At 40.8% G+C, this 13,582-nt stretch overlaps 1 protein-coding gene across 1 annotated transcript; it reads right to left on the reverse strand.

Moving 5' to 3' along the window:
* Positions 1–6,524: 6,524 nt before the first annotated feature.
* LOC139110475 (SCAN domain-containing protein 3-like) lies at positions 6,525–7,772 on the reverse strand. The gene has a single exon (XM_070670286.1). It carries the CDS (start codon positions 7,770–7,772, stop codon positions 6,525–6,527), a length of 1,248 nt encoding a protein of 415 aa, XP_070526387.1.
* Between the last annotated feature and the right edge of the window lie 5,810 nt (positions 7,773–13,582).

The raw sequence follows: 13,582 nt of genomic DNA on the forward strand, positions 1-13,582 counted from the left end.
AAACCAGAGCGTGGAGTAGCACGCTCACCGAATCGGACGATCTTGCGCGCGAGACGAGGTAAATCTAACGTAGGAGCCCCAGGAGTTCGCGATCGCGACCACGTTCGCTTACCGTGTCGAGATCGGCATATAACAAAGGCTCCTAGCGATGGTGAGCTGCACGCACAAGTAACAAAAATTGAATTGCACTCGCGTCTGGGTGCAAGGTGGGCCAGCAGGCCGTAATAGAAAACTGAGTCCGCGGTAGCGGAGTACCAAAGAGAGCGCAACGAATTTAACACCCGCGTAACGTAGTGTCTAGTCGGCTACTGAATACCGCTGCCGATCTGACGAAATATCCGAAAAAGGGGGGAATAATTCGTCGGTTAAGCTCGCGTAGAATCGAGAGCACATGCAGAAAGCACGTGCTCCCGATACACGGCAAGGACTCATGCGAGCGAAGCGTGGTATTCACGAACATACTATAATAAGAATATATAATAATAAAATACTTACGCGACATTTTTTTTACCACAAATAATTTTTCTCTGACACTTTTAACTAAAGTTCGCGTTATGAAAACGATCCTTCTTTTATATAGAGTCGAACAAAGGGATGTGCTTACCCTTCTCTTTTCTCCGGGTATTATTTATATTGTTACGCCCGGTATACGGAGCAGCGTGAAGCTGCCGGCTCGCTCCGAAGTCTCGGTTCCCTGTTGCCAGGGGAACGAGGATTATTATTATTTGTTAATTGACAGTTCTGCCCATGTCTCGAATTGGTGCAGACGTGTTACTGCTTGCATGCTCTTTATTAAATATCGTTCTTGTTTCTTTTTACAAATCGTGTCTCTTTCTTTCGCGGAGCTCAGGCGCCGCGAGTGTGTGTGTGAGTGAGAGTGTGAGAGACGCGAACGCGGAAACGTCCGCCGACCCGTTCCCGGCGTAACATTTTGGGGGCTCGTCCGGGATGGCTACGCATGCGGCGAAGAGGAGGCGATCCCGTCAGGAGGATCCTGCTTCGTCTGAGGCGGCGGCGTTCGAGTCGCTTCGCCAGGAGATGCGTCAACTGCGGGTCGAGCAGGAACAGAGGGAGGAGAGTCTGCGAGCTGAGATTCGTCTGCGTGATGATGCGATCACGAGGATGCAGAGCCGAATATTGCAGCTAAGTCCCTCCAATAATTTTTCGCGCGTCTCCGGTGTTCTTCCGGCGGAGGGGGGCGCGAGTTTTGTTCCGGATGTCCCTCCGGTTGAGGGTGACGCGCGTTCCGTGTCCGGGCTGAATCTAAAGTTAGACACATATGACGGTTCCGTTCCGTTGCGGGAGTTCTTTTCCCAATTTGATTTAATCGCTCGGGCGAAGCAGTGGGGACAGGAGGCGAGAACTGTTGCCCTTGTTTCTTGTCTTCGGGGTAGAGCGCGTTCGGTTCTTTGTTCTTTTCAAGATTCCGAGGGCATGGGTTACGCGGAGCTAAGAGCAAAGCTTGAATTGTGTTTCGGGGAGCCGCGGTCTTCTCAGAATTATTATTCGCTTTTCACAAATCGGAAACAGAAGGAGGGGGAAGATTTTGCTTCTTTTGGGACAGAATTAGAGCGGTTGTCTCAATTAGCTTATCCAGAATGTCCCTATGAGGTACGGGACAAGATCGCTTGTGCTCAGTTTATTTCTGCGATATTAGACGGTAGGGTTAAGAGAACGTTACAGTTAGAAGGAATTTCTTCACTTAAGAAGGCGATTGAGAGATCGAAAGTGATCGGGACAATTTTCGGGGAGTCTTTTGATAGGAGAGTGTCAGGTTATCAGGGACGCGCGAATTCTTTTAGAAATTTTAATTCTTTTCGTTCGGAAAAGTCCAGGGGGGACGTTAAGGAAAACGAAGGGAAAGGGGAAAGTTCGGTTAATTCTAGGAAGAATAAAGGGAGTAGGTTTTCTCGGGAGACGAAGGGGGGGGCTCGAGGAGAGTGTTGGCTTTGCGGGAAGCCAGGACACTTCCAAAATCAGTGCCCCACCCGTAAGGGAAACTCGGAATAGTCGACCTCTTCGGGGGGGGGTCGGCTAAAGTAAAGGGGGCCCCGAGAGAGTTGTTTTCCAGAAGAATCGGTTATTCTTCACGAGATTTTTGTTTTGCAGGAAAAATTAATGGTAGGGAATGTAATTTCAGAGTTGACACGGGCTCTGATATTACTATTTTGAGTTCTAGTTTTTTCGGAAAGGGGAATTTAGTTTTGCAATCGCTTAGAGAGGGGCTAAGGTTTCGATATCCTACAGGGGAGGATGTTTCCATTAGAGGGGAAGCTAAAGTTTCTTTGGAGGTAGGAAAGTTTGCTCTTGAAATGAGCATGTTTGTGGCAGAAATCTCGGATGATTGTCTTCTCGGGGCGGATTTTCTGAGGAAGGTTGGTTTTTCTGGAATTTTTAACGAAGCTTTTGGTTCTTGTCAGAATTCTTTGAGGGTGGCCAGAGTCGAACAGACTTCCGGGGTGAATTCTTCTTTTCCTCAGAAGCTTTTTGAAGAAAGCTTGAAGGAATTAAATGATGAGCAGAAGAATGTAGCTTCTTCATTCTTTAAAGAATTTCAAGGGATATTTTCGGAGGAAATTGTTGCAGGGAATTGCGAGTTAGTGAAACATAGGATTGATGTGGCGGATGCTCTTCCGATTAGACAGGTTCCTCGTCGGATTCCTTTTCGAATGAGGGATGAGGTTGATGGAATTATTGAAGACATGAAGAACCGTAGGGTAATTGAGGAGTCGCGTAGTCCTTGGGTTTCTCCAGCGGTTTTAGTTAAAAAGAAGGATGGAACAATTAGATTCTGCGTCGATTATAGGAAGGTTAATGCGGTCACGGTTAAAGATTCTTTTCCTCTGCCGAGGATAGATGATATTTTAGATCGTTTGGCTGGAAATTCCTGGTTTGCTACTCTTGATCTTAAGAGTGGGTATTGGCAAATCAGGATGGATCCAAGGGACAAGGAGAAAACGGCTTTTTCCATAGGGAAAGGACTTTGGCAATTCACTGTCATGCCTTTTGGTCTCACGAATGCTCCGGCAACTTTTGAACGATTTATGGAAAGGGTTTTAGAGGGGCTTCTTTCTAAGAGTTGTTTTGTGTATTTGGATGATGTGATAGTTTTTGGAAGAAGTTTCGAAGGACTTATGGAGAATCTTAATGAGGTGTTTCTTCGTTTAAGAAAATTTAATTTGAAAATCAATCCAGGGAAGTGTGTTCTTTTCAGTAGGAAAGTTAAATACTTAGGTCATGTGGTTTCTTCAGAAGGGGTAGCTACTGATCAGGAGAAAGTAGCAGCAGTAATAGATTGGCCAGTTCCTCATACGAAAAAGCAATTGAGAAGCTTCTTAGGTTTTTGCTCGTATTATAGGAGATTTGTGAAAGGTTTTTCTTCAATAGCGAAGCCACTTCATTATTTGACGGGCAGTGTTACGCCCGGTATACGGAGCAGCGTGAAGCTGCCGGCTCGCTCCGAAGTCTCGGTTCCCCGTTGCCAGGGGAACGAGGATTATTATTATTTGTTAATTGACAGTTCTGCCCATGTCTCGAATTGGTGCAGACGTGTTACTGCTTGCATGCTCTTTATTAAATATCGTTCTTGTTTCTTTTTACAAATCGTGTCTCTTTCTTTCGCGGAGCTCAGGCGCCGCGAGTGTGTGTGTGAGTGAGAGTGTGAGAGACGCGAACGCGGAAACGTCCGCCGACCCGTTCCCGGCGTAACAATATCAACTGTTTAAACTCGTCGTTTATTGCTAACACCAATAATAATTAAAACCATCTAACGTTCGATTCTATCAGGAAAAAAATTAATATGACTTTTGTGAAGGCACGATCGTTTTGTTATAATACAAAAAAAACGTTATATCTTTTTGTGCAAAGAACATATGCGATTTCTGTACATTTCCGATTTCGGAAAAATTAATTTTTTAAATAAATTAAAAAAAAAAGTAAACTTTATTTGTTATTTCTACATTTCAGCATCTTATTTTAATTAACCTTTATCTTATACATTATCGAAATTTACTTTCAATAAAAAACTGAATAATCAGCATGGGCAACAAGTGGTTAACAGCGGGCGGAGGGCGGAGGGCGGAGGGCGGCGGGCGGCGAACAGATCGAAAAAGCAAAGTATCGGCTAGGCATTACTCGGCTAAGCGAAACGGCAACGGTGGACAGCAGCGAATTCGTTGAGCAGACAACGCCGCACGCCGCGGATTGATAATCCTCGTTTTTGCGACATTTTACACGCGTACTAGGTCTAGGATTTTGACTAATAACAGGGAAATTATAGCAAGCTTTGCGAATTAACAAATTATTTTTATTCTCGGTTTCATATAATGCATCGCCGAATTTGAGTATTGCAATTTTACATCGTGAAAATGTTTAAACTGTTTAAATAATTTTTTGCAAAAAAGTCACTCATCGGATTCGGTCGTCGGATGATGCTGTAACGTTGTTAAAAAAAAAATTATAAAAGTCGGACACTCGATCTCGGAAATATCCATTTGTTAACTAGCAAAAATGTTAATATTGAAGAAAAGACTATACTATGTCACTCGCAACATCGTCCGGCGACCGAATCCGATGAGTGACTAATTTTGTAAAAAAATTGTTTAAACAATTGAAATGACTTCTTTTCAATTTTTAAACAAAATATCTGAAACCCCGAATCGAGAGCAACAACCGTTACCTAATAACGAGCGTTTACGTAGAAAATATCAATTTGTTAACTAAGAAAAGAAAATAGCAATTTAATATTTTCCTTTGGCAAATATTTAGCGATAAATAAGCAACAACGCGTTATCTCGACTAAATTTCTTTGCGACCAACTTCATCTTCTTTTACTTGAATATTATTAAAAAAATGTATAATAATTAAAGCAGAGAGTAACGAACTTTTTCTTTGCCAATTACTTTTTAACAACAAATTAGCTACAAATTTATAAAAATTAACTCTGCTTATTTTGTACTGCTAACTTATAAGATAAAAATGATTTAGTTTAAAAAGAGAAGGATTCTTTATGAATAACAATTTATTTATTTTCAATTTTTATTTTACATGGTAATGATGATAACATGGTAAGCTTTATAGTACATGGTAAATAAAAGCAGCCGTTCGCATTCGAGCGGTTACCATCATGCTTGCGCGATACCGAAACTACCGAATTACCGACGACGCCGTGAAAGAGTAGGACAGATAGTGTATAGCTCTGGCCTTTTCCTCTATCCGACGGCAGTCGAAGCGCTGGCGTCACACGGACGAGCCTCTGCATCTGTACGCGTGGCCGGCCGCGATCGAAAGTTAAGCTCTCTGCTGCCTCCAGCTCCCAAAGCACTCTCGTGTACTCTCCGACTCGGGCGCTCCCGAGTCGTCCCCGGGCGCTCCTGGTGAGAGTCTTCCGCTGTCTTGGGCGCTCCCAAGACAGACTATAACTCAGGTTCCTGGAAACCTCGGGCGCTCCCGAAGCTCCACCACCGAAGCGACCGGATACCGCCGGCGCCCCCGGCTAATCCGGGCCAACAAGATCCCCTGGACAGGCGCTCCCGTCCAGACTTTAGGATCTGTCGTGCGGCACGCTGCCGACGACACCACCGCGGTCGGCAGTGACGGGAATTTTAGCTCCGAGCAACATCGATGTTGCTGGAGTGGGGGATCACGCACACACGCCGGCATCCTGTCGGTGAGCGCGCTTCGCTCGGCTTTCAGAAAAGGACAGATATATATATGTTCCGTCTTCGTCGCACCGAGGCAGCTACGATTCGTAGCCTACGAATCGTAGCCTTCGAGTTACGGTGACTAAGACGAGTGCTCGCATCGTGCGAGCCGCGTGAATCGCGGGCACCAAGATGCATGTTTTTTTACAGGCTGTATGTTAGAATATGATATGGTCTTCCGCACTACCCAGGAGGTGCCACTTACAGTGCGTTAGGTTTTTTAACGTGGACCTTCGCCAGTAGCCATATCATACCACATTTCTGAATTGTCCAACACGCAAAATGTCCGACAAACTTAATATTAAATTGTTAATAAATAAACTGTCCAACACGCAAAGTGTCCGACAAACTTAATATTGAATTGATAAAAAAAAAACTGTCCAACACGCAAAGTGTCCGACAAATTTAATTTTAAATTGATAATAAATAAACTGTCCAACACGCAAAGTGTCCGACAAACTTAATATTGAATTGATAAAAAAAAAACTGTCCAACACGCAAAGTGTCCGACAAATTTAATTTTAAATTGATATTAAATAAACTGTCCAACACGCAAAGTGTCCGACAAATTTAATTTTAAATTAATAATAAATAAACTGCCCAACACGCAAAGTGTCCGACAAACTTAATATTGAATTGATAATTATTAAACTTCTTTTTTTCATAAATAAATTATTTATAGCATTGTAGACGAGGAAGGACCAGCCATGTCACAATCATCTGCAGTATATAATGTTAGATGACTTTCTTGTTTTTTATGACATGTAGAATATAATTTGTCTATTGACATTAAAGATAAATGCTCTTCATTGATGTTAATATTTAAAGCGGTTCCTTTCTCGCTTTTAATGCTGACTTAAACACGCATAAAGCATTTACGTTTGCAGGTGTAAGTTTGTTTCGTTTTTTAGTTTTTATATCTGGTAAAATAGAAAAAATTCTTTCGGAATCGGCATTTGAATTTGGCAATGATCTAACAGCATTCAAGACAGACTTCAAATTAGGATATTGATGACTTTTTAAAATTATTTTCCACAATTCATCAAACTCTAATATTGCTAACAAATCTTTATCTGATTCTGAAAAATCTTTGTATAATGCAAACCACTCTTTCATCAAATCTTTTTCATCAAAGCCTCCAAAGGTGCTCACCATATAAGAGACATCACGAAATGAACTTTCTCTATTACTATCGCGTAAAGCCGTATTAAATTCAAAAACTTTTAATTTTGATAAAAAGGCATCACGTATTGGCAGCCTTTTACAAATGTCTTGTGCAGCTGTTACGTAAAATTGCAAACAATCTCGTCGAATGTTTGCAACAACGTCTGCATGTCCTTCCGTAATTAAATTATTTAGATATATTTGACATTCTTCTCCTAAATATATTTCATTTATTGAAATTTGATTTTCTGTTTTATCAAACTCTGGCATATCAATTTCTTTTAAACTGCTTAATAGCTCAGGTTTTAAGAAATTTCTACAAATGCCACATAAAAATTCTAAAGATTTTCTGTTTAATACTTGGATTTTTGTTTCTAGGCTTTGGAAAAAGAGATTAAAAGAATTAAAATGATACAAAATATGTTTTAAAAATAATAGGTAAGCTTTTGTATCAGGTTTTTGCATTATAGAAAGTATATATTCTCCAGATTTTGTTTTTTCATTTACTACTATTTCAGTTAAAAACAGAAATAGAGTATTCCAGTACTCAAGAAGTCGTTGAATACTTGAATACCGAGAAAGCCATCGTGTATTTGACAACTTTAAAATTTTACGGTTTGTTTCCTGAAAACTTATAGCAAATTCTTCAAAAATAGCCGAACGTTTCGGACTACTGTTGATAAAAGTTGCTACTTTTTTAACAAATTCTTCGCAATGTTCTAGAATTTTACTACATGCATTATGTGCAATTAAAGCTGCGGAATGGCACGGGCATGAAAATGTTAATAATTTATGACAAAACTTTTGAAGTTTTGTTTTAAAAGATGAATATTTGCCCACCATAACATGTGCATTGTCGCATGACATAGCAATTATATTTTGAAATGGAATTTGCAATTTCCACATTTTATTTAAAAATGCATCAAATAATTTTTCCGCGCTACTATTTTTTGCGTCAATATTTATTAATTTTACTTATTGCGAACGACTATCTAACGTTTCAGGATCAACATACCGCACAAAAAACGTCATCCATTTCTGATTCGAAACGTCTGATGTTTCATCTACAAAAATTGAAAATTTATTTTTTTGTAATATGTCAACTACACGATTTGTTTCTATCGGACAATAAACGTTAGAAATAATTCCTATACATTTTATTCGATTTATTGTCATTCCTTTTATTATTTTAAAATCTTTTCCTATTTCTTTAAACAATGTTTGAATATCTTGTGCCGTTTCAAATAAAATATTTTTTTCAGCAATAAATGCAGCATATCGAATTTCTGCTGCCTTCTTTTCATCATCAAACGGCATTGGTGATTCCACGTTCATATTTTTGTCACACATATCATTTATATCTGTTTTTTTCTATTTTCATTGTTAATATGTACTTCGGATTCTGCATGACGATAAATATTCGATAATTTAGCCGCCATATATATTTCACAAAATGTACAAAAACATAATTTTTTATTATGTGATACTTCGCGCAACCATGGTTTAAATATTTCAATATCTAACCATTGTTGTCGGAATGTTTGCCGTGCCCCGTAACTAATATTTTTCTCGTTTGCGTCATTTTTTGTTTCAAAATCGGTTTTATTAATTTTCTCATTATGACACGCAGAATCCGCATGTCGTGATACACATGTATTGCACGAAAAATCTTTTTTACAAATAATACAATGATATAAACTATCATCTGAAAGAACTTTTCGTATCCAAGATTTATAGCGATCATCAGAAAGCCAAGCTTCAACAAAGCTTCGCTTAGTTTTCTTTTTCAATAAATCGCAAAATTTTAATGTTTTATAAATTATAAATATTAGATACGAAGAAATAAAAAATAAATTGAAAAGACTTACAATCTGTTGCAGCTTTCTGTAATAATTATTTCTCACAAAAACTATTACAACTGAGCAAATAAACTGTCAATATATACTAATTTAACTGTAGAAGTACTTTCAGTATATATAATAATTTTTTATTTATCGTTTCTGCTCGCGGTCACGAAGCGCTCGTAGCTTAGGGCAAAACAAATGTATTGTATATAATCGCTTACAAAGTTATAAACAAGCAGTAGACGTCTAAAAGCGAGTAAAGATGAGCGAAAATCCTCGTAAGTAATATACATAATTGTTATTTTTTTTGTAATTCATTATCTATTTTCAAGTTTTCAAAAATATTGTAAAATTAATACTTTTTTCATTTTTTAGAAAATAGTGCATTAGAGCGGCTCGTAGAGGTAGAGCGTCAGATAACTGCTCTTTTAGACCAGCATAAGCAGTTGCAGGACCAACTGCAACAACAGCCGCAGCCGCATCCGCAGCCGCAGCCGCAGCAGCAGGAGCAGCAGCAGCCGCAGCCGCAGCAGAAGCAGCAAAGTAATAACAATATTTAAATTCATATTTATTATTTATATTTAGTATATACTTATTTTTTTATTTATACATTTTAGAAAAACGAAAAAGAGGTTACGCGGCCGGACGTTCGCGAGGAACTTTTTGGAGAGGCCGGGGCGGCATGCGAGGCCGGGGTGGCATGCGAGACCGAGGCGGCATGCGAGGCCGGGCGGCCAAAAATTTATCAATTTTTTTTTAATTAATAAAATAAAAATTTAAATAATATTGCCGCTCTTCTTTTTCATTTACTCCCGTAAAAAATTATCCTTCCTACATATAGTATACGCATTCTGTCGGACACTTTGCGTGTTAGACAGTTTATTAACAATTTAATATTAAGTTTGTCGGACACTTTGCGTGTTGGACAATTCAGAAATGTGGTATGATATGGCTACTGGCGAAGGTCCACATTAAAAAATTTAACGCACTGTAATTGGCACCTCCTGGGTAGTGCGGAAGACCACATCATATTCTAATATACAGCCTGTAAAAAAATATGCATCTTGGTGCCCGCGATTCACGCGGCTCGCACGATGCGAGCACTCATCTTATTGTTCGTCACCGTAACTCGAAGGCTACGACTCGTCGCCTACGAATCGTAGCTGCCTCGGTGCGACGAAGACGGAACATATATATATCTGTCCTCTTCTGAAAGCCGAGCAAAGCCGAGCGAGGCCGAACGAAGCGCGCTCACCGACAGGACGCTGGCGTGTGTGCGTGTTTCCCCACTCCAGCAACATCGATGTTGCTCGGAGCTAAAATTCCCATCACTGCTCGGAGCTAAAATTCTCATCACTGCGCCGGTGTGCTGTCTCGTGTTTGTGCGGCCGACGAGAACGTTTGGTGCGGATGAGTGCGAACGGCGACGACGAGCGAGGAAGAGAGAGTATCGTTGCGTACCGGTAGGTCGGCCGAACCCCTGAGTCCTCGTGTAGTTGAGGCCCCGGGTTAATATTGAATCATTAACAGTTCAAGTGCGGGACCCTGATTGAGGTGTGTTCCCGGCGTGCCGTGTTCCCGTCGATCCGCAAGAGACGGTCGGCGTACCGTGTTCCCGGCTATCATACTTTGCTTCGGCCGGCGTGCCGTGTTCCCGGCTTCATAGCAGAGTCTACAGGCGTGCCGTGTTCCAGAGGAACAATTATTTTTGTCATTGAACGAGGTTTGAGTACCAGGATTCCGGCGCGACGGTGGAAGTCATCCTGGTGTAACCCCTTTTAACGTAGGGGAGCGTCGTCACCGTGGGACTCGGGAGGATCACGTGAGCGTCACGTGATCCAGGACTTGCGTCTGCCGGTTTCCGTATGCGTGAGTGCGAGCGCGAGCGTGTAGATCACGTGTCTGATGGAATGCGACGGCCGTTGCCGGAAAAGTTTTGGTTTTGCGTGCGTCTCGGGCATTTGTATATATGTTTAGCGTTGGCCCAAGGCAAATTATTAAAGAAGTATGAGTGTGTGTCGCGCGGAATGTATGTGGCGTCGGCTCATATAGCTATCGTGGCTGCGTGCGTATATTGCGAACGGAATTTTTTGGTGTATATATATTTATCTTTTAGGGTTTCTCTCTTCGTCGCGTTTACTTTACAAGTTTCTTTTGTAAAACAGACTGAATACTTTTCGTTAGCCCGTATAGATTATCTTTTTCGTTTATCGGCTTCCGGCACATTCCTAAAATATTTTATTTCTTTTCTGAATAATTGTTTCGTTGCCACCGAGCAGAGGCACAGTCTCGTGGGTTGCATCCCCGAATAATGTATTTTCTTTTCTTATTCGAGTTCAAAATAATAAGTTTTTGTTATTTAGTAAAAGGTTCGATTTGTGATTAACTGCACAAAGCTGAGTCAACCTGATTGCTCGAATGGGCCACGTGCCACCAGAATGATTGCGTCCGCGAGCGGTGCCTTTCTATACGATATGAGCGGTCCTTAATTGCTTAAATGAGCAATGAGTAAACCGGCGCGGCGAATTAACACAAGAAGAGCAGTCTAAAAGAATGAGGCGTATTCCGTAATTACAATGAGCGCTTGTCGCGAGAAAGCCGTACGCATTTGCTCGAGCACGTTGCTGCCACGTGCACGGACAGTGAAGCTGTATCCGTAATAATCTCTGACCAGACTAATTTATAATTTATGAGAGAAACTCTCGCACTTCCTGAGCAACACAGCTTAACCACCGGTCACTTTACTACTGAGCTAACACCACAAAAAACTATGAGATTTCCGAGACACTTCTAGAGCCGTCCGTACGCACTGACTTTCGGAACAAGAAGAAGCATTAGAACTGGCAAATGCCGGATTATCGATGAATTGCCGGTCCGTAACGTGGTGCCATCGCATAATTATGCGCGACACTAATCAAAAGCGCGGTCTCACCGAGCGGGCCCGTTAAATCGCGAACAGACTAGATAGAATCACTGAATCTTTATTATTAATTAACCAATACACCACACAGATATTGTTGGTCGGTTAGGTTTTTATATTAGCATGCAGCAAACACTTTTGTTCAGTTTAACATGTATCAAAACAGATTTATTTAGTCTTATAAAACACACACAAGCGAATATTTAAAACGGAAAATAATAGATTTTACAGTGAGTTCTCGCAACTGTCTCGCTCGATCGGCATCGTCGCCCGAACTAACTATTTACTCATTACAGGCAAATCGCTGCGATACAGCGATCACGCGCGTTCACGCGAATGACACGCCGTGAGATGCTGCCACAATACTTACTGAATTACATGCGCGCTATTCCAAATACAGTTTCTAACAGATATAACTATGAATTTCCAAATAATTCTTACATTAAGAATAACGACATGAGAAATTTAAAACATGACAAAAGCAATTTATTCAATACGACATTAGCAAAATACGGAGTTAAAGTAAGCAGATCATGTCTGCATTCGGACACGACTCAGGAGCAACTAACTGGCTCTATTGTTCTTGTTAGAAATATTTGCGCGCATGTAATTCAGTAAGTATTGCGGCAGCATCTCACAGCGTGTCATTCGCGTGAGATGCTGCCGCGCGTGATCGCTGGATCGCAGCAATCTACCTGTAATGGGAAAATTGTTCGTGCGACGACGCCGATCGAGCGAGACAGTTGTGAGAACTCGTTGTAAAATCCATTTATTTCCGTTTTTGTATTCGCTTGCGTGTGTATTTTGTAAGACTAAATAAATCTGTTTCTATACATGTTAATGAACAAAAGTGTTTGCTGCATGCTAATATAAAACCTAACCGACCAACAGGTTATGAGCCCAGTTCAGTGGCTTGCAACAAACAAAAAAAAGTGACGGAAGATCAGTGAACAAGAAAAAAAAAGAGAGCGTAAACGTCCAAGTAAAATTAAAAACTTAAAATTATTTTTATTCGTAAAAATGGTGAAGGTTACAATGGACGAAATAAGCCAGCTGGAAAAGTTAGACGAGGTGAACAATTTTCAACTCTAGAAATTCGAAGTAAAAATTTTGTTGAGAGCGGGGGAACTGCAAAGCGCCATAGAGGAAGAGCCTCCTGTGCCTCAAAATAATGCCTGGAAGAAAAAGAATGCAAATGCACAGAAGATCATCGCTCTGTCTCTCGGTAAGAAACCGCTAATGCACATTCTGAATTGCAACATGGCGCGCGCAATGTGGAACAAGCTGTGCTTCATTTACGAACGAGAAAGCGAGCAACAGAAATGCAGTCTAATGCAGGAGTTTTTTGGTTGTGCAATGAGCAAAGACTTAGATGTAGCCACGTACATAAGTAAGTTGGAGAATATTGCATGCAAACTCAAGGCGTTGGACGCGGAAATAACAGACTCAATGATGATATCAAAAATTCTCGTCACCTTGTCAGACACGTATAGATCATTCGTCACTGCGTGGGAATCAACACCTTAAGTGGAACAAACAATGGAAAATTTAACGGCTAAACTGCTCTCTGAGGAGACAAGAAATGCGGAATACAAGGAAACCGATGCAGCTGTGGCGTTTAAAACATTTGAAAAAAAGTGTTACAAATGCAATGAGATGTCACACTTAGCAAAGTCGTGTAAGAAAATGATGAAAGGAACTAGTGATGGACGATGTTTTAAATGTAACAAAAATGGACATTTTGCAAGAACGTGCCCGAAAAATAACGAGTTGAAGGAAAAACGTATGGGCTGCCGAATTTGTAAGAAAAACAATCATCGAGAAAAGGACTGTTTTTTTCGCGACAAAGAAAGAAAGAAGCGACGTGATGAAAATGACAAAGTGTCGTTTTTGGTAAACAGCCGGCGTGAAAACGAATGGATCGTAGATTCAGGTACAACGTCTCATATGGT

This window comes from Cardiocondyla obscurior, linkage group LG20 (assembly GCF_019399895.1).
Source record: "Cardiocondyla obscurior isolate alpha-2009 linkage group LG20, Cobs3.1, whole genome shotgun sequence".
NCBI lineage: Eukaryota > Metazoa > Arthropoda > Insecta > Hymenoptera > Formicidae > Cardiocondyla > Cardiocondyla obscurior.

What these genes read in the sequence shown, in the direction of transcription:
- LOC139110475 (XM_070670286.1), bottom strand. Translation starts at nt 7,772, where the DNA reads ATGTGGAAATTGCAAATTCCATTTCAAAATATAATTGCTATGTCATGC.